Consider the following 21,809-nt stretch of genomic DNA (forward strand, 5'->3'; position numbering starts at 1 on the left):
TGTACGTAGGCAGGTGACTCTTTTTGGCTATATATCTACTGTCACGGGTGTCCTAGCCATAGCCGGAAGTCCCACTTTGGCTATAATTGCTGCAGCTTGTCTCCCTGTCCATAGCCGGAAGCCCCTTCTTTGGTATTACTGCTGCCGTGGGTGTCCCTACAATTAGCCGGAAGCCCCTCGTTAGCTATAACTACTGCAGTAGGTGTCCCTATCCATAGCCAGAAGCCCCTTTTTGGCTAACTGCTGCTGCTATGGGTATCTCTAGCCAAAGCTGGATGCCCCTTTTTGGCTATAACTGCTGCTGCGGGAGTCCCTGCCCATAGCCGGAAGCCCCTTTTTGGCTATAGCTGATGCCATGGTGTCCCTACCCATAGCCAGAGGCCCCATGTTGGCTATAACTGCTACTGCGGGTGTCCCTACTCCTAGCCGGATGCTCCTTGTTTGTATAGCTGCTTCGGGGGTGTTGCTACTCATAGGCAGAAGCCCCTTGTTGGCTATTATTGCTGCAGCAAGTGTCCCTACCTGTATTCGGATGCCCCTTGACAAATCAAATCAAATCAGGTGCACAACTACTCACCCGTAAGGGTCTCAAGGCTCTGGAGGGTGTGGGGAGGGTGGGGTTGCAGGTTCCAGTCCATCAAGGAGGGGGTCTGTCGAAGAGTCAGGTTTTGAGGTTTCTTGCGAAGATGGGGAGCGATGTTATCTTTCTAAGGTGGAGCGGAAGGTCGTTCCAGGCTCTGACCGTACGGAAGGAGAAGGAGTGGCCTTCCTATCTGGTCCTTCTGGTGCGGGGGACCACAGCGTAGGAGAGCTGGGCTGATCGTAGGGTCCTTTGGGGTGGGTGTAATTTGAGTCGGCTGTTCAGATATGCTGGTCCGATGTCATTGAGGGTCTTGTGGGAGTGGGTTAGCATCTTGAAGGTGACTCTAGCTTCGATGGGGAGCCAGTGGAGTGTTCGCAGGTGCTGAGAGATGTGGCAGTGTCTTGGTAGGTTGAGGACCAGTCTTGCAGCGGCGTTTTGGATATTCTGGCATAGAGTGTGTTGCGGTAGTCAAGCCTGCTCTGAGTCCAGGATGATTCCCAGGTTGCGTGCGTGGTCAGTGGGGATGGGTGGGCTTCCGAGGGTGAGGGCCCACCAGGTGTCGTTCCAGGCATATGGGTTTGGGCCCTAGATGAGTACTTCTGTTTTGTTGGTGTTTAGTTGTAGGCAGCTGTTTTTCATCCATTTGGCGACGGCTTCAATGTCTTCTTGAAAGTTGTGTCTGGCGGTTTGGATAGCGAGAGGATGAGTTGGGTGTCGTCTGCGTATGACACAATGTTGAGTCCGTAGGTTCTGATGATGGGGGCGAGCGGAGCCATGTAGACGTTGAAGAGCGTAGGGCTGAGGGAGGACCCCTGGGGACTCCGCAGGTGGTAGGTGTAGGGTCCGAGAGGAAAGGGGGGATTCTGACCAGCTGCGTTCTGTCAGAGGAAGGAGCGGGTCCAGTAAAGGGCCTTGTCTTGGATTACTGTGTCGTGGAGTCTGCGTATTAGGGTGCGGTGGGAGACTGTGTCGAACACCGCTGAGAGGTTGAGGAGGATGAGGGCTGCTGTTTCTCCTTTGTCCAGTAAGGTAAAGATGTCGTCTGTTGTGGCGAGGAGGGCGGTTTTTGTACTGTGTTTTTTCTGAAGCCTGATTGGGAGAAGTCGAGAATGTTGTGCTCTTCGATGAATGTGGCGAGTTGGCCGTTGATGGCTTTCTCTATGACTTTCGCTGGGAACGGGAGCAGGGAGATGGGAGATGGATCTGTAGTTTTTGAGGTCGGTGGGATCCGCCGAGGGTTTCTTCAGGAGGGGGTTGATTTTAGCGTGTTTCCAGTCATCAGGGAACGAGGCGGTTGCCAAGGAGCGGTAGATGGTGTGGCAGAGCATGGGTGCGATGGTGTCAGCGGCTCTGTTGAAAATGTGACGGGGGCAGGGGTCCGTGGGGTCCCGGAGTGGATTGACTTCATCATCTGGCTGGGTACAACTGAATGTTACCATTGGGTTTTTGTTGGCTTTAGGGTCTTGTACTGCTATTTTATGAATTGTTTATAATTTGTGAAGGAATTGTTTTTATAAAAGTAGTTCTTCGTGATGTTTTTTAATGGACTAGTGTCCACCATGTACTAACTGAGCAGGAACTGCCATTTTTAATATTTTGTATTGATATAATTAGATATATGTTCAAATTGTATTAAAACATATATATATATATATATATTAGCACTACCTTCCAGTTTGGACATAGATTGATGTCAGAAGGGGTAGGATACTGCTAGTTTAAGGAGGAGTGAATGTGTGAAGCAGAGTCAACTGTGAGTGTGCATTAGAATTGTTTGTATATTCCTATGTATTACTTAAGTCCAGGGGAACCTTTTTTGCTTTCCCCAACCCCAAGCTATGCACAGCCTTTGGCATGTGCAGTGTAGGGTTTGCCTTTGGGCCCCGGGGACCCAATCCCCTGCGACTAAAACATATATATTAAGGGGAGAGGGTGTGCAGCTTCTCCTCTGAGCCTTAACTGACCCCATTCTCCGGGGCCAGGTCCAATAAGAAAGCAAGGTTGGCCACGTTGCCCCCTTCGCAAGCCTCAAAAGAGCCCGGAGACCCAATCACCAGGGGCCAAATACAATTAAAGAGGGGAGGGGTGATGCCGCTTCCACCTCCCCTCTGCAGATTCCCCTGTATCTTCCTTCTCCTCCTCCTCCCTTTTTCCTTCCCTGTCTTATGCTGCTGCATGCCTTCCCTTCGGTGTCACCCTTTCCACCCTTTCCACTCTCTGCCCTGCCCCCGCCTTCTCTTCAGACATGTCACCGGATGAGGATCCCTGGGAGCAGATCGGTCCATCCATCCATCCATCCATCCATCCATCCATCCATCCATCCATCCATCCATCCATCCATCCATCCATCCATCCATCCATCCATCCATCCATCCTCCCCTCCTTCTATCTTTGTCTTCCTTACTAGGTTTCTCTAGCTCTCATTCTCTTTTCTATATCTTTCACTCACTATTTCCTAACTCCTATTCTCCCTACTGTCTGTCTTCTTCTCTTGCCCGAATTCTTTCTCCCCTCTTTCTCTGCTTCTCTCTGTCTTTCTCTCTCGCACACACATACTCTGGTTCTCTATCGACAGCCTCTCTCCTTCTCTCACCCCTCTATCTCTCTTTGTCTCCTACTCTCTGTTGCAACCTTTTCTCTCTTCAGTCTGTCTCTCTTTCTTTCCTTGCTTCTTCTTTTTTCATTCTTTCCTTCTTTTTTTCTTTGCTCTTTTTTCTTTTTTTCTTTCTTTCTCTTTCCTTCGTTCTTTTTCTCTCTGTTTCTTTTTCTTTGTTTCTCTCTCTGACACACACTGCACTCTCTCCCCCTCTCTCTTTTCTCTCTTCTCTACGTATCTTTTGGTCTCTCTCTACCTGTTGCACCCTTTTCTGTCTTCCTTCTGCATCTCCTTTCTTCCTTCCTTCCTTCCTCTCATTCTCTTTCTTTCTTTCCCTCTCTCTGACACACTCTGCACTCTCTCCCTCTCTTCTGTCTCCTCTCTCCAGTCTCTCTCTTCTGTCTGCTCTCCCCTCTCTCTCTTCTGTCTCCTCTCTCTCTCTTCTTTCTCCTCTCTCTCTCTTCTGTCTCCTCTCTCTCTCTTCTCTCTCCCCGCTCTCGTTGTCCCTCTCTCACACACAGTGCAGTTCTCTCTCTTCTTTCTCCTCTCTCTTCTGCCTCCTCCCTCTCTCTCTCTGTCCCTCTGTCACACACAGTGCAGCTCTCTCTCTCCCGGCTGCCTAGGAGCAGCGCTCCCTCTGCCGCAGCTGTGATCCTGGTCCTTGCTGCTGGTGCACGTGCCCGGGATGGGCACGGAGCTGCCCATTGTCCTGGCCGTGCAAAGAGCCGATTGTTCCTTGGTGAATGGAGCCTGGGGCAGAGGGGCAGCGGGGGGGAGGGGGGGGGGGGGAGGCACCCCGGGCAGAGCCCAGGCAGGGCAGGGTTCTGTTAGCAGAGACCTGGGCAGGGCAGTGTTGGGACAGCAGCCAGGGCAGGAGCGGTGCCCAGGAGCCTCCCAGGCCAGGGGGTAAGGGCAGGGTGGCCGTGCCCGGTGCTGCGAAGGAGAAGAGACGCCCTCGCCATGCCTGCGGCCCGGGGGCATGCTGGGAGGCTGCTCGTCCTCCTGGGGTTCCTGTACCTGCCCCTCGGGCTTCGAGGCGCCCCTGAGTTCGAAGGTAAGAGCCGGCGCAGGGCGCAGGTAGACCTAGGGGTAGACAGGGCAGACGCGGTGTGTGATCTTGGCGCTCTCTGCCAGCTGAAGGAGTAAAGAGGCGCTGGGGGTGTGAACTGCACCGTCCCTGGCTCTCCCTCGGCCCTCGGCGGGGCCAGGGGCGCAGCCTCTTCTTTGTAAATGAGAGCTGCACCCACCTGCGGGGCCCCACCTACCTCCCCCCCCCCCCCCCCCCAATAACCACCGAACCGACGATCTGCTGCCAGCCCCTCCCCCTTCACTGCGCAGAGCTCCAGGTCTACACGGGTACAAGTAGGGGTGCAAGCCCACTCAACACTTAGAGGGGGGGGGGGCTAACACTCTGAAGAACGGAGCGGGGGTGCATAGGGCGCCCTTCACTGCTGAATTATACGGGGGCATTTATGGACAATAAGCAGCCACGGGTGCATTTTAAAGCATATGACATGGGGTCAGTTTAATATTCTGTACTGGGGTTTCAGGATGCCCCATCAAGGGGGCCGATTCACAGAACTAACTTAAGACTAAATCCTAAACGTACTACTTTTGGTATTCACAGAAGGCATTTTGTAGTAGTAAATTTAGGATTTTGTCTTAAGTCTGTCTTAAGTCTGTCTTCAGTCTGTCTTAAGTCTGTCTTAAGTTTGACTTCAGTCTGTCTTAAGTCTGTATTAAGTCTGTCTTAAGTCAAACTTAAGACAAAATCCTTACTTTACTACTACTAAATGCCTTCTGTGAATACCAAAAGTAGTACGTTTAGGATTTTGTCTTAAGTTAGTTCTGTGAATCGGGCCCAATGACTTTTAGCAATAGAAAGGGCGTCAGATACAATTAAATGCACACTTGGGACAATAGAGCTGGCAGGATGAGCTATTTCAGGGACAATAAATGACAAAGCGTGCACCCAGGAAGACACTGGTCGTATCCTACTGGGACTTAAAAACACAAGATATTAGGCAAACATCTTCAAAGGAGATGTTTCATAAGTTGTAGCAACTGGTGCAGTGTAACCGCATTTGTTTTGTGTTTGTTCTGTTTGTAGTGCATTTCGCAGCACACAATTATCGGTTTAAGTTAGAATCCAAGTCTATCAGAAGCACCGTCTCTCTTCTGTCCCTGACAAGGACGCCTCAGTCCCCGGCCCTGTATCTCTCACAGTAGTGAATCCATATTCAGTGCACGGTATCCCTCCGCCCCCTCGCCCATCAGGGACTCATTCATTGCTCGATACGCCTGGCTGGGGCCACTGCCTGAAATGCATCTCAGTTAACAGCAGCATACGAAGTGCAGAAACTGAGCATAAAGTGTGATTATCAACGCTGCCCCTAACCGCACAAACTAGACTACACTAGGGCATCAATAGAAAAACCTTGGGCAATATTATCAAGAATGGCGTTAAAATTATTGCAGCTTTAGCAGCAGTTTCCTGCCGCTAAAGCGGCCATCATTTTAACATCGTTCTTGATAATATGGCCCAAGGTTTTTCTGTTGATATCCTAGTCTGGGTTTAATCCATCATCATTTTTTAGCTCACTCCACCACCCCAGTTCAGACATGGCTATATGCAAATCAGTCTGACCCTGTGCCTCATGGGAACAGTCCAGCCCAAACTGCCAAGCCATGTCTCCCTAGACCGGAAACAAGCATCCTGGGACCGGTTTCGGATACATAATCCTCATCAGCCAGGCTATCTTGAATCCAGTGGCCAAGTGAGCAAGGGACCCACGTCTGGGCACACCCTGCCAACTTATGGCAAACAAAGCAAAACCAAAGATATGATGGACGGAGCGTTTGAGCAAATCAAACACTCACCCTGAGACAATTGATCTGGGCTTAATCCATCACCATTCTTTAGCTCACTCCAACACCCCAGTTCAGACATGGCCATATGCATATACGCTTTGTTCGCCCTGAGTTGGCAGAGTATGCCCAGACGTGGGTCCCTTGCTCACTCTGTCACTGGATTCAAGATAGCCTGGCTGATGAGTGTTATGAACCCAAAACCGGTCCTAGGAAGCTTGTTTCCGGTCCAGGGAAGACATGGCTTGGCAGTTCGGGATGGACTGTTCCCATGAGGCACAGGGTCAGACTGATTTGCATATGGCCATGTCTAACCTGGGGTGGCAGAGTGAGCTAAAGAATGGTGATGGATTAAACCCAGATCTTTTGACTGGGTGTGAGTGCTTGATTTGCTCAAACGATCCGTCCATCATCCCCTAAACTAAGGGGCACTTGCATCAAGGTATGATTTTGCGAGTCCTTAATTGAGATTATTAAGGAATCGCAATTAAGGACTCGCAAAAGCCTATGCATGGAGGAATCGCTATAAAATGGTGATTCCTAAACAGTCCTTAATTTCGACTCACAAATTGCGATTCGCAATTAAGGATTGGCTCCCCATCCATTCCTATGGGCCTACAGACCCTTAGGAATGAATGGGGAATTGCATACAATAGGTACTCGCAAATTGTGCATGCAATTTCAAGGGTGTCAAAAGAACACACTGTTGCACCCCTGGAGTTGTGATGTGCACCCATGTTGCGCACACACATGCCCCAAGGGCAACATGAAACTTTGAAAAATGCACTTAAGTGAATTGGAGTTGGAGGAGTCATACTTGGGGTGTGTGAGGGGCTCAAAGTACGCTGCCAAAGTCGTTTTAAGAGTAGCAAATGTGAACGGTGGGCCAGCTTCCGCCACAGAGCTTCCAAGTTTATGGATGGCCGCATCTCCCAGGTGTAGTAGCATCGGATGACATCAATCATTTTCTAGAGCTACAGCTGCAAAATATGTCAACCCAGTCCTTCCATCTTGCTGCTTGGACTGGTGGAGGGCCATACATTATATAAGGCTCCAGAGCAGTAATGGACGCCATGATAGGTCAACACTACAGGCCTGTCTCCCTCAATGAGGGGGGTCTGATCATTGGCACCAGGCAATGTTGCGGTGGCGTCTCCCCAGATGCTGCAACAAGAAAACGGGGAACTATGACGTTAGTGGGGACATGTAGTGAGTGGATTGCTGGATGAGACACAGCAAAGTCCCACGTATGCAGGGACAGTGCTTGTCTGCGCAATGGGCAGAATCCAGTGTGTGGCGTGCTCTCTAGGCAAGAAGGAAAATGCAGGTGGGTGTGCTAGTGGAGAAACTCTCTCTAATCTGCCAAAGTAATATGCTAATGGGGGCAGAATGCAGCAAGCAGCCACTCCTGGTAGATGGGGGGCAGGCAGGACAACAGGCAGGAGGGCACTCCACTACCTCACGCACAGGAGGGATTGCCTTTTCACTTGTGCACCAGACCTTCTGTTGGCCGTCCAATGAGTGTAGACAGCTGGGGAGGAAGGCCGATGTGAACAGGAGCAGTGTTCCCAGCAGGAAGATTCCATTGCTTGCTAGCATGCAGGCAGAAGGGGGCGACGCAATCAGGAGTACCTGCCCTCAGCAGGAGTACTTTGTTGTTGGCAGGCACCGCTCGTGCAGGTGGCTGGGAGCGGTGAAAACACGTCCCCCTGTTGCGATGACTTGCCCGCGTATAGTGCCTCGTGAAGACAGTCCAGAACAGCAAACAGGGTACCACCAGGAACATCACACCACTGAGCCTGGGCCACCGAAGTAGGTAGAAGAGTGGCAGGATTCGCTCCACAGCCGACAAATGGAGTCGCCTGGCTACCATGAGCATGGGACAGCTGAACCAACACCCGCTCGTCGCCAGTTTAAGGAGTTCCTACACACCAGGCCTCGGTAGTGACGAGCCGGATAGGAACCATGAATAAATGCAGAAACCAAGTCAATATGCAGGATATTCTGTGACCACGAGGCAACACCACCGGGCCATGTTTATTAGCTCGCCTTGCTGCCTCATCGCAGCAACCATCGCTGCCATCAAACCCCCCTGGGTTGGTCCATCCCCAACATAACAATATTTTTCTGTGTGTGTATGTGTCTGCGTTTGTGTGTGTGGTTGTATGTTTATGTGTGCGTGTTTGTGTGGGTGTCTGTATGCGTGTCTATGTGTGTTTGTGTGTGTGTGTGTGTGTGTCTGGCTTTATGTGTGTGTGTCTGTCTGGGTGTGCATGTGTCAGGGCGCATGTCTGTCTGGGTATGTGTCCTTGTGTGTTTCTGTGTGTATGTGTGTGTGTTTGTCTGTGTTTGTTTGTCTGTGTTTGTCTTTCTGTCTCCACAGGTGTTCTGCCAGCTCCATCACAGGAGTGAGTGTTTTGATGAGGACTGGGTGGCATTGTTAGCAGGTTGTTGTTTGGCTCTGTGTGTCTTGTGGTCATGCCGGAGGGTAGTGATGGCCGAGGAGAGGGTGTGATCAGTTTAGAGCCACGCTTTCCCACTGGGCTGGAATATGTTGTTGTGGTGGATCCCAACTAAACTAGATGTGGTGTGTACACACCTTGGTGTCTGCAGAGGTGATTCCATACATGTGTGCCTGCAGGGCCGGCGCTAGGCATGGGCAGTGTGTGCAGCTGCCCAGGGCCTCGCGCTCGGCTGCTAGACAGGGGGCCACCGCCGCTTCACTGTGAAAGGCCACACTTTCACAGATTGCCCATCTGCCCCTGCTGGGCCCCCTCCCCGCACAATCACAATACAATACACATGCAAGTCTGGAGTCGACCTTGCTGATCATGGCGTGTTGGCATTCCTGGGGAGTGGGGGTGCAGGGGTGGGGGGAAGGCAGAGCAGCCAGCCAGCATCACAGTGTCAGGGGCGGAGCAGCACCTCTGTTAAGTACCAGCCATTCCCTGTCTGCATTTTGTTGCCAGGTGACAGAAGGCCCCCTTTGTTTCCAGGACCAGCCGGACACAGGTAAGGGAGGTGGGCGAGGGGAGGAGGGAGCAGCCAGATCAACTGGCTTTTGTTAACTTAATGTATGTAGAACTGCCAGTGCTAGGGCAGTGTTTTACGAATTGACTCTCAGCTTCAAAGGCCCAGGGGAGGGGGGCCCCTTCCCCTGTGCCTCTATGCACCATAGAAAGCTGCAAGGTACAGGTGTGGGGGCCCCCTTTCTCTGGGCCTCTACGCACTATAGAAAGCTGCAAGGTCCAGGTGTGGGGGCCCCCTTTCCCTGGGCCTCTAAGCACTATAGAAAGCTGCAAGGTCCAGGTGTGGGGGCCCCCTTTCCCTGGGCCTCTAAGCACTATAGAAAGCTGCAAGGTCCAGGTGTGGGGGCCCCTTTCCCTGGGCCTTGTAGCCACTTTATTTGTTCTCCAGTGAAATGAATCCAAAAAATAAAAACAGTTGCTGGAAAGGTCGTCTTTTTTCTGACATTTTTCTCTTCCAACCTGCAGCATTGGGATGGAGAGAAATAAAAGGTTCAAAATGTAAGTTTCTCCCAGTGGGGCAGTATGGTGTTCAGTGAGGGAGAAGATGTGGCACTATGGTAAGAGCTGCCAAATTTGGAACTGGGGAACCAGGTTCAGCCTTCATGACTAGTCCACCAGACCACTCTCCTAAGAGAGCACATTTAGTAGGCCCCGAAAGACTTTAGAAAAATGGTGTCTGAGCACCAGCAGGTGGACCATAGTGGTGGCAAGTGTGGGTTAAACTTGAAGGCCTGTCCATTACAACCCTTATTGAAGCTCAACTTGAGTCTTTTGGGCAGGCCTTCGAAGCAGCACACCCTAGTGACTGTCATTGAGGTCATAGGACCCTTGAGCAGGAAGGCTCTAGGGCGGTTCGACCTATGAGATCGCACTGAGTGCTGACTTCGGGTGGGGGAGTCATGTTTGTGAGTATATTATGTTTCTTAAAGCACTTGTTGCCTCCTTCCTGGCCTCCAACAATTTTGGCCACAATAAAATTGTCATGAATACTCTGATGATTAATGTTCTTCCTAGAGAGAGATAGAGTTTTGTCAAGTGGAAGTTTTTACTTCTTTAAAAGGTAGCGCAGAGGGTTAATGTGCCTGCTGCAAAGAACATGTACCATGCAGATCACTAAATCCACATAATTTAAATAGGCCAATGGGTTACTGCTTTTGTCAGAGAGATGCTATTGTTACTTGCAGTTTATTAGTCAAAATCCTAACATTGAACAATGAGCTATTAACTGTCATAAGAGCTGCATGCAAACTACAAGGTATAATTTACAGCGTTATGGTTTTTTCCCCAGTCTTTGATTATCCCAATGTTGCAAAAAGGGTTAATTTGGACATAAATCAATTCTAGTTATTAAATAGAACCCTGAACCATGGTATTACATTCTAAATTCAGAGTTTGTGTTTTTCCAGATCAATCACTAATACACCATACTGCCTACTAGTATGATTGTAATGTGACTCCTAGTCCTTTGTCTTATGCAACATTACCTATTGTGATTTACACACGTAGGATTGATTGTCTCCGTGTAATGTGTGATATAAAGTTCTCTGTCACCCTACACTGGTATCAGTGGTGCTGTAAATCAAATTAAATGTATCTGAGAGAGAGTGTGGTTATGGAGACTTGAGTGACACTGTTAAAGGGTGGTAGTGAGGGAATCCATGGCAGAGTCATTGAGGGTCACCAACATTGTCGCACAGGGCTCCACCAGCGCTAAAGGCGGCCACTTCTACTTCCTACAGTTCTACCACCAAATCAAAAATGTTGATTTGACAACCCCTTGAATCTGAAGTTTACCTTCAAGTCAATGTATGATTTAGCAGTGGTCTTGGTTGTTTCAAGTCTTTTTTTATTTATGTACAATCTTTATTTGTTTGCAATGGTGTCTTGTAATTTTCTACTAGGCGTTGTGTTTTTGCACTTAACATAATTCTGGCGAGTAAAGATCCCACACACAAAAAAGATTGTCCTACATCTCTTAGCATGTGTATGCGCGATACTGGTGAGAGGATTTATGTTAAAACAAATTAAGAAGTATTAATGTCATCCTAAGGTAGCACAATAATGGCACAGAAAGATAAGGGAGCCTTTTCAAATTTGCAATTATTTATATGGTGTGAGAGATTTTCTCTTGTGTCATTTTATATTTTGAATGATCCCGCCCCTCATTACCTCAACAGGATCTCCCCCCTTTATGAGGCAGAACTGGAAATTGAATCTTGCACTCACCTGGAAACAATCAGTTAACGAGGAGTAAACAATATACATTTTTGTGAGAACTGCACCTAGCTTTTCCATCCAATGTGACAAATGTAATCCATTTAATAGAGTTTTAAAATATATGGACTTATTTTATATGTATATTTATCTTTTTGTCCATGTTACTGGTATCCAAGTTAGGTCTCTTCGGGATGCCAAATAAGATCAATTGTGCTGAGATGTCAATTTCAGTGATGTCACTTCTTGTGATGTTACCAAGGGCGGCTCCTCCACTCGGGCGGAGGAGCGTCGCCCTACTGCTTTCTCACAGTGCGAGAAGCAGAAACACAAAATTCTAAAACTCCCATTTTATGTTTCTGCTTGTCGCACTGCGAGAAAGCAGAAGTGTTTGGTTGGGGGTGGGCGGGTCTGCTTTAGGGCAGGGGAGGAGTCCCTTGCCCACTGCTAAGGGCGCTGACTGTTTGGTCGGCCCTCCAGGCCGACCAAACCAGTCATGGGCACTGCACCCTACATGGAGAAAAAGGCCTTCCCATAGGCGCCTGGCTGGTTGGCGTATCGACCAATCACAATGCTGCCATTGCAGCCTAGTGATTGGCTTAGGGAAAGGAGGCTGCCTGCTTCCTGTTCCTGCCAGAGGCAGGAAAGCAGGAGAGCAGGTCAGGAGCTGAGACGACTACGAGACCTGGGAAGGTACGTTTATTTTTTTTTTTAATTACCCGCCGCGCCGAACCCCTACGAGATCCCCCACCCGTGCATCATGCCGGCCGCGACTGGATGTTACATAGAAATTAGGGGGGCCTCACATCTTCCCTTTCGCCCGGGGCCCCAGAAGTTCTAGGACCGGCCCTGTGTGCCTGGCGTGTGGATGTCTGCAGACCGGCGCCAGCACTTTGTATGTGTGCAGTACTGTTGGAGAGTGACTTGTTGCATGTACACGGTGCTCAGCGCTGCACTGATTGCATGAGTGGCGGATGCTAGTGAACCGGAGGTGTTTATTCAAAATATCCGTGAAAAAGTATTGTGTGGGCAAAATGTCCTGCATAGGCGCGTTAAATCTTCTCAATACCACCAAGCCATGAGGGATGAGATTCCAAACCCACTTGAGGTTTCACTATTAGTCATTCATTTTTAGTTTCAATGTTTTATACATTTATGACCATATCTCTTATTACTAGGATATCTTAACTCAAATTGTATTTTATACATTCTATATCAAGTTATTGTATGTGTATTTTTTCTCCCCTTTCTTCCCTACACTTACAATTTTTGTGTCAATTTTATTGCATTGGTATATTTGTTTTTGTTTGTTTGAACCTAATAAAGTTCTCGAAACAAAAAAAAGAATATTGAGTAAATAAAAATTGTGAAGGTAAGCTTCCGTAGGTAAGCAAAGTTTTAATATCTATAACTCCACATATATATAACTTGACTATATATATAACGCGTCGGGCATGGCAGTAAGAAATTTGCTAAGCAGCCAGGTGGGCAGCAGCGAGGCCAACAGACCAGAGGTCGGAAATCCGTCGTGGGCTCTCTGAAATCTGGAGGGGCAGTTTGGTGAATAATATATATATATATATTCACTGAAAAAAACCATAGTTTTCAAGAACATTATAGTTAGTTGGAGATTTCACTCCTACAAAACTATAGAAATTCGGCCGTTATAATTAGTATACCTAACTATAACTCACGCCCCCGCAACGCACTGCTGATGATGTCACATATTACATCACTCATGATATGCTCAGTGACATCACTGATGACACCTGAAATGACATCACTGATGACATCACTGATGATATCATCCAGTCAATGTGTGTTTCTGTAAAGTATAAAAATATGTTTTATATATAGATATGCCAAGGTGTATTGAAGTATGAGTGGGTGTATGAGTGTCTGTATGGATGATTTAGTAGGTGTGTGACTGACTGTATATGTGAGTGATTAAATGTGTCTTACTGAATGCATGGGTTAGTGACTAAACTGTGTGAATGTCTTTATTAGTCTGTTAGTTGGTGTGTAAGCGGCTGCATGCATTGGTGAGAAGCTACATGAGTGTGCATACGGGTTATTTATTGGTTGTCTGAGTATCTTTATGGGTGCCTGGGTGTCTTTGTGGGTGGGTGGGGGGGTGTGACTCTGTGCATAGATAAGTGAGTGGTTGTTTCACTGGGTGTATGGGTTCAAGAGTGCATATGGAAACAGCTGTATGGGTGGGTGGGTGAGTGTGTATGGGTGTGTTGGTGAGTGAATGGATGGCTCAGAGGTGCATTTGTGAGTAACTGCTTATGTTTTAAAGCAGTATATGTGTGTTGGAGTATATAAAGGACAATATGTGAGAGTGAGTGATTGCAAGAGTATCTGTATGGATGAGTATGTGTTTCTATGAGTGATTGTTTAGGAGAGTAAGTATGTGTTAGTATCTGTATAAATAAGTGTGGTGGTGTGTGTAAGACTGTATAAGCAAGGAAATGAATGTGTGATAGTTTCTTTGCATGACTGATCAGGTGTATGAGTTTCTCTTTGGGTGAGTGGGAGTGTGTGAGTGTCTATATGGGTGTATGAGTGGATATATCAGTGGCTGTATAGATGAATGACTGTATGTATTAGTGCCAGGGTCTCCAAACGGTCGATCGCGAGCTACCGGTAGCTCGCGGAGACGCCGGGAGTAGCTCGTGTAGCCCTTCAGCCTTTCCGGCTCCATTTGCCCGCCCTCACCCAAACCAGCGCTCGGATTGGAGCTAAGCTGGGGTGGGGGCGGGCGAAGAGGATGATGCTCCTCTCCTGGAGCTGCAGACTCCTCTCGTGAGAGTCTGACTCTTGTGGCGTCATCGTCGGGTGCCAGCACGGAGCAGTAGGAGACGTGCCTTCCACCGCAGGTAAGCTCAATGGTGGAATTAGGGATCCCGTGGGAGGGATGGCTGACAAGGCCTCAGAGAGCGCCGGTTAGGAAGGAAAACCAAGTGGTACAGAGGGCAGAAGGGGCACAAAAAACAAAGGGAAAACGAGTGGAACAGAGGGCAGAAGTGCACAAAAAACTAACCAAAAACGAGAGGAACAGAGGGCAGAAAGGCACAAAAAACGAGTGGAACAGAGGGCAGAAGGGCACACAAAATTAGTGGAACAGAGGGCAGAAGGGAACAAAAAACAAAGGAAAAACGAGTGGAACAGAGGGCAGAAAGGCACAAAAAATTAGTAGAACAGAGGGCAGAAGGGCACAAAAAACAAGGGGAAAACGAGAGGAACAGAGGGCAGAAAGGCTCAAAAACGAGTGGAACAGAGGGCAGAAAGACACAAAAAACGAGTGGAACAGAGGGCAGAAGGTCACAAAAACAAGGGGAAAACGAGTGGAACAGAAGGCAGAAGGGCACAAAAACGAGTGGAACAGAGTGCAGAAGGGCACAAAAAACGAAGCAAAAACAAGTGGAACAGAGGGCAGAAAGGTACAAAAAACAAGTGGAACAGAGGGCAGAAGGGCACAAAAAACGAAGGAAAAACGAGTTGAACAGAGGGCAGAAGGGCACAAAAAACAAAGGAAAAACGAGTGGAACAGTCTGCAGAAAGGCACAAAAAACAAGTGGAACAGAGGGCAGAAAGGCACAAAAAACGAGTGGAACAGAGGGCAGAAGGGCACCAAAAAACAAGGGGAAACGAGTGGAACAGAGGGCAGAAAGGCACAAAAAACGAATGGAACAGAGGGCAGAAAGGCACAAAAAACGAGTGGAACAGAGGGCAGAAGGGCACAAAAAACAAGGGGAAAACGAGTGGAACAAAGGGCAGAACGGCACAAAAAACAGGGAAAACAAGTGGCACAGAGGGCAGACGGGCACAAAAAACGAAAGGCACAGAGGCAAGATACAGAATACAAATATATAAGGGCAGCGAAGAACAGAAGGCAGAACGGGCAGAGCGGGGTACAGAAGGAAAGACCGGGCAGAGAGAGCACGGGGACAGCGAGGGGCACAGAGGGAAGAAAAAGGGGCACGGACCACGTACAGGCAGCGGGGGAAGAGGGACAACAGCAGTCACAGACACAACTATGATAATACAGGCAATACAATAAAAGCAATAAAACGTTGAAAGGCACGTGTATAGGTTATCGTTACTTGGCAGGCAGGTAAAATTAGATACAGCCAGGATCCGCAGTAGGATTTTCGTGCTGCTGTCTGATTGCTCACTTTCCACAAGCCCTTGGGTACCACTGCCTCTTACAACTCTGCAGTTATCTGTGTCCAGTAGTCAAGGCCAAGCTCATGATGAGGCAGGGGGGGGGGAGTAGAGGGGTATGTGGGGAATTGGATTGAGGGGGCATAACTGTTAGGTCATGGTTCAGGGCCACTGGTATTATGTGGCACTGGGGGACCAAATTATGCAGCAAGTTTGACAAAATCATGCAGCAAAAAAGACAAATATATGGTGTATTGCAGCTAATTTTGTGATAGTACTACTTTATCGTTTTGTAATTTGTACTCGTTAGCAGTGTCTCTGAAATTTTGGACCTTAATTTTGGACCTATTAATTGAAATGTCTTGAAGCGTCACAAATCCAAAGTCATTCCTTTTGGTATTCTAGTGAACTCATAAGTCAGGCCTGTCTTGGGTATTTTGTTCAAACCACAGTATGGGCTCTGATGAAATTAGGTTTTACATCAATGAAACTAGGCATGGGGGGTCTCTCTGAAAAATGCGCGAGTTGCTTCGGGTTCAGTAGCTCATGGCGATTTTCACTGGCCAGAAGTAGCTCTGACTACACAAAAGGTTGGAGACCCCTGTATTAGTGACTGTATGGGTTAGTGGGTGGATGTGTGTGTAGACTGGTGAATCACTGAGCAGGTATGTACTATCTGCTATTGGTCTGTCTATGGTTTCGATATTGGTGGTCTGTATTTTAGAGTGGTTGTATGAAATGTTTTATTAGGGTATGAGGAGGTGCATCAGGTGATCATGTGGATGATGTCATAATTGATGTCATCAGTGATGTCATTTGAGATGTCATCAGTGATGTCATCTGTGATGTCACTGAGCATGTAATGAGTGATGTAATATGTGACATCATCAGCAGTGCATTGCGGGGGTGCGAGTTATAGTAGGGTCTAATGACTATAACGGACACATTTCTATGGTTTTGAACAAGTGAAATCTCCAACTAACTATAACTTCCCTGAAACCTATGTTTTTTTCAATGAATTTCAAAGTTTTTTTAAATGTTAATTTCTAACTATAACATCCCTGAAACCTATGTTCTTTTTCAGTGAATTTCTAAGGTTTTTTAAATGCTAATTTCTAACTATTCCTACAAAGGTAGGACATGTGAAGAAAGAGGAAGAAAATAGCAGAAAGAAGGAAGACAAATGCAGAAAGAGGCAACAGAAGTCCAGAAAGATGCAGAAAAGTGCAGGAAGGAGAAGAGATGTGCAGAAAGAACCAACAGAGGAGCAGAAAGTCCTACTGTGCCCCCAACTTTTTGTTGATGGGTACTGGTGGTAACTGACTCTGACTAACCAGGACCGGAGCCAGTGCTATGCCAAAAGACACTTAGAATACAGTGAAAACACTTACATACACTAGGGAACGCTATGCGTTGGGGTACCTCTGTGATCAGCATGACCTCCTCTGTATTTGCCATGAGTTAATGCCAGGGTCATTGCATGAGTACATGAGTAGTGACTGCATGATTAGAGTGCTACAAGGACAGTGCATGGTGATTTTATAAGTGCGTGGGTTTTGGTGCAGTGATTGGATAAGCAGATAGGATTGGCTGGGTGATTGGAGGACTGCATAGATAGTACCAGGGAGATTACTGAACTGCATAGGTAGTCCTCAAGGTATTGCAGCAGTGCATGTGTTAGTGACTGGGTCATTGCATGAGTACATGGGCACTGAGTGGATAGAGTACTGCAAGGAGAGTGCGTGGTGAATTTATAAGTGCTTGGGTATTGGAGGAGTGGTTGGATTAGTACATGGTAGTGACTGGGTGACTGGAGGAGTGCACAGGGAGTCACAGTGTGATTGTGGGACTGCATGGGTACTACATGGGGAATTGAAGGAGCAAATGAGAAGTGTGTAAGTGGCTACAGGACTGTTTGGATAGCGCATATGGGATTGTAACAGTGATCAGTATGTGCCTGGGGCATTCCATGAGTACATGGGTACTGACTGGAGGATTAGAGTACTGCAAGGAGAGTGCATGGTGAATTTATAAGTGCTTGGGTTTTGGTGGAGTAATTGGATAAGTACATGGTGCAGGCTGGGTGATTGAAGGAGTGCATGGGTATTGACAGGGCGATGGCTGGACTGCATGGGTAGTGCTCAGTGTATTTTAGCAGTGTATGAGTTAGTACATGGGTCATTGCAAAAGTGATTAGAGTACTGCAAGGAGAGTGCATATGTCACATTAGTCCTACCCCCTCCCTTCACCACTGTGCAAACGTGTCCCCTGGCAGGTTTTAAGTTGGGGGATTAATTCCCCTTAAATCCTGAGGGTCCCTGGGGGCCAATTAGCCCACCAGGTACCTCCAGTAAGCACCACAGAGCTGCGTGGTAGAGAGGTGGTCCAAGGCCACGCCCTTTTTTACACCTCTCTGCAACGCAGCTCTGTGGCACTTACTTGAGGCAGCTGGTGGGCTAGTTGGACCCAAGGGACCCTCAGGATTCAAGGGGACTTAATCCCCCAATTTACAACTCGCCAGAGAGCCCATTTGCAAAGTGGTGAAGGGAGGGAGTGGGGCCTGATGTGACAAGTGTGCAAACTTGCCTGTAACGTGTTTTAAGGGAATTAAGTCCCCTTGAACCCTGAGGGTCCCTGGGGCCCATCTAGCCCTCCAGGAACCTACAGTAAGCACCATAGAGCTGCATTGCAGAGAGGTGGTCTGAGACCACGCCCTTTTTTCACCTCTATGCAATGTAACTCTGTTGTGCTCACTGAAGGTACCTGGTGGGCTAGTTGGCCCCCAGGGACCTTCAGGATTCAAGGGGACTTAATCCCCCAACTTAAAACGCACCATGGAGTGCGTTTGGACACTTGTCATCTCAGACCCCGCCCCCTGCCTTCACCACTGTGCAAACACGCTACGTGGCGAATTTTAAGTTGGGGGATTAAGTCCCTTTGAATCCTGAGGGCTCCATTGGGTCCAACTAGCCCACCAGGTATCTGCAGTAAGCGCCACAGAGCTGCGTTGTAGAGAGCTGTAAAAAGGGGCGTGGCCTCAGACCACCTCTCTGCAACACAGCCCTGTGGTGCTTACTGGAGGTACCTGGTGGGTTAGTTGGCTCCCAGGGACCCTCAGGATTGATGGGGAATTAATCCCCCAATTTAAAACGCACCACAGGGTGCATTTGCAGAGTGGTTCAGAGAGGGGGCGGGGCCTGATATGACAAGTGTGCAAACACGCCCTATGATGTGTTTTAAGTTGGGGGGTTAAGTCCCCTTTGATCCTGAGGGTCCCTGGGGCCAACTAACCCACCAGGAACTTCCAGTGAGTGCCATAGGACTGAGTTGAATAGAGGTGGCCCGGGGCCACGCCCCTTTTTACACCTCTCTGCAACACAACTCTGTGATGCTTACTGGAGATACCTGGTGGGCTAGTTGGCCCTCGGGGACCCTCAGGATTCAAGGGGACTTAATCCCCCAACTTAAAACATTCCAAAGGATATGTTTGCACACATGTCAGATCAGGCCGGCCCCCTACCTTCACCACTTTGCAAACATACCCCTTGCCACTTTTTAAGTTGGGGGATTAAGTCCGCTTGAATCCTGAGGGTGTCTGGGGTCCAACTAGGCCACCAGGTACCTCCAGTAAGCGCTACAGGCCTGCGTTACAGAGAGGTGGTCTGAGGCCATGCCCCTTTTCACACCTCTCTGCAATGCAGCTCTGTGGCGCTTACTGGAGGTACCTGGTGGGCTAGTGTGACCCAGAGACCCTCAGGATTCAAGAGTAATTAATTGCCCAACTTAAAACACACCACAGGGCGTGTTTGCACACATGTTACATAAATTGATTAGAATTGGATAAATGCACTGCTGATTGAGATCCCTTTACTCCTAGTTAATCAAGTTTGTTGGTGCACCGGAAGGTAACGTCGAGTGTCCAACGACGTCAAGTACATAACATGTGAGAAGTGAGTCTAGAGGTGCTCTAGAACCATCCCTTCACAGGCACTCATAGGATTGTCTCCCCTGTATAAGAAGACTTTCACTCTGTTAATTCAATTTTTCATAAGTTTTTATTTCATTGGATTTAAGTGTAGTCCGTTGTAAACATATTTCTTTGTCCTTTACATGATTGTTGACAAATTTTGTGAATCAGATATTGCCATTATAAAGCATCCAATGCATTTCGGGCATTCAACAATATGCCCTTCGTCAGGGAAAACGACACTGCGAAAAATAATGAAACGTTATCACTGTTGTGCTAGGTACTGTAACATCAATCAAAAGACAATCTACATGTGACATGCAGAATGAGGTTTAAGGGAACGTGTATTCGTGCAGTGGATGGTCAGGGAAAAAATGTAAAGTAAGCATGCACAGTGGAAAACTGGTGGTAAGGTACAGGTTACACTCACATGACTGGGGTATCCAGTTTGTAGTGAGATCTGTAATGGAACAGTAAACAAAAAAACGGCTCTTAGCGTTACAGCTCTTCAGAGATACACGCGGATGTGGTCATAAGGTCTCACGGAGGATTGAGCACGTCTAACCTACTAACCTTGATATGCGAAAGTATCGGTTCCACTTAAATCCTCTCCTTCGTACGGGCTGGTACGATGGTAAACGATAACGTTTGCTATTTAGAAAGAGTTCCGGTCATGTGAGGTATCACATGACCGTGAATATGGAAAAAAGACTTATCGACGGACCTCCGTGTGTTGCTGTGTGCAAAGGTTAAATGCACAATAATGTTATCTCGTTCTGGCCAGAACATTAATGTAAAAAACGATTAAGAGCAGTGTTGACGGATTGCCGCGGTGTGTCGTCAAAAAAAATTTGTTACGTGAAAGAAATAGTAAAAATAACTCGGGACTCGAACCAGGAAGGTTCGTGTTGGTGATAGGATCACTAGTGGTTGTAGCCAATGTGGAAAACGTTAGGAAGAACGTTAAGGGACAAGGGATGTGTATAGGTGTGAGTGTCTGATGGATCAAATGAACAACACACAGTGTACACAAGATACAGTCTCTAGAGCAATTCATAAGAAAATTATGCCGTTACAACAAGTTTATAGATAACATGAGAATTCTATTCTTTCATTGAGACCCATTGGTATCTGGGTGGAAAGTTTCTGTATCCAATGGTTCTCTCTCATTAGTAGGAATTTAGTATTGTTTCTCCCTTCAAATTTTTGGACAGTTTCAAGGATTATGAATTTAATTTGGGAAACATTGTGGTGTTCCTCTGTAAAGTGCGAAGATAATGCTGATTTGGTGTTTTTCAAACGTATATTTGATCTGTGTTCGGTTAATCGCACTTTGATGCGTCTCTCGGTTTTGCCCACATACATTTTCCCACATGGGCATCTGATCCCATATATCAGGTTGCTTGATTCACAGGTGGCATTCACCTTCAGCTTAATGGGATAACCTTTAGAGGGATGGCAAATGGTGTTGCCTCGGATCACACTGTTGCAGTTGCCACCGTTAAGGCAGGGTTTGGTTCCTGTGTATGTTAGGCTGTCTGATGGTTTTTGTTGAAGAATTTCTCCTAGATTCTTTGATCTAGTAAACGCAAAGATCGGTGGTTCTTTGAAAGACTGCTTGAAATCCGGTTCAATATTGAGGATCGACCAATGTTTCAGTATAGTTTGTTTGTACTTTTTGCTTGAAGTTAAGTATTTAGATACTACTACAGTACGTGTTTGTTCAGTTTTGGTTTTAGTCGTTAGGAGTTTCACTCTCTCAATTTTATCAATTCTTTTCTTTGATTCATCGACTAAAGATTGTGGGTAACCTCTAGCTGTGAATTTCTTGGTCATTTCCATGAGTCTGGTGTTGAGAATGTTTTCATCTGAAGAAATTCTTTTAACTCTAGCCATCTGCGAGAATGGTAAGTTTTTGATTAGATTGGGTTGATGGAAACTTGAATACAGCAACATGTTGTTGCGATCCGCAGATACCAATGGGTCTCAATGAAAGAATAGAATTCTCATGTTATCTATAAACTTGTTGTAACGGCATAATTTTCTTATGAATTGCTCTAGAGACTGTATCTTGTGTACACTGTGTGTTGTTCATTTGATCCATCAGACACTCACACCTATACACATCCCTTGTCCCTTAACGTTCTTCCTAACGTTTTCCACAGTGGCTACAACCACTAGTGATCCTATCACCAACACGAACCTTGCTGGTTCGAGTCCCGAGTTATTTTGACTATTTCTTTCACTTAACAATTTTTTTTTGACGACACGCCGCGGCAATCCGTCAACACTGCTCTTAATCGTTTTTTACATTAATGTTCTGGCCAGAACGAGATAACATTATTGTGCATTTAACCTTTGCACACAGCACACACGGAGGTC

The 21,809-nt window shown here is 47.4% G+C and overlaps 1 protein-coding gene across 6 annotated transcripts in view; it reads left to right on the top strand.

Annotated features, from left to right (window-relative positions):
* Positions 1 to 3,993: 3,993 nt before the first annotated feature.
* The window catches only part of LOC147689474 (protein eva-1 homolog C-like), a 178,829-nt gene continuing 161,013 nt past the window's right edge, over positions 3,994 to 21,809 (top strand). For 3 of the 6 annotated variants that reach the window (XR_015300730.1, XM_086942249.1, XM_086942250.1), the window contains exon 1: positions 4,063 to 4,233. Coding sequence is in view for 5 of the 6 variants with exons in the window: in XM_086942249.1 (XP_086798375.1) it covers positions 4,140 to 4,233 (94 nt within the window). In the remaining variant the exon portion in view is untranslated. Of the gene's footprint in view, positions 4,234 to 21,809 lie in introns of all 6 variants that reach the window. The other 3 variants (XM_086942247.1, XM_086942246.1, XM_086942248.1) reach the window with 3 other exon arrangements.

The sequence above is a fragment of the Lissotriton vulgaris genome, chromosome 10 (assembly GCF_964263255.1).
Source record: "Lissotriton vulgaris chromosome 10, aLisVul1.2, whole genome shotgun sequence".
In the NCBI taxonomy this organism is placed as follows: Eukaryota; Metazoa; Chordata; class Amphibia; order Caudata; family Salamandridae; genus Lissotriton; species Lissotriton vulgaris.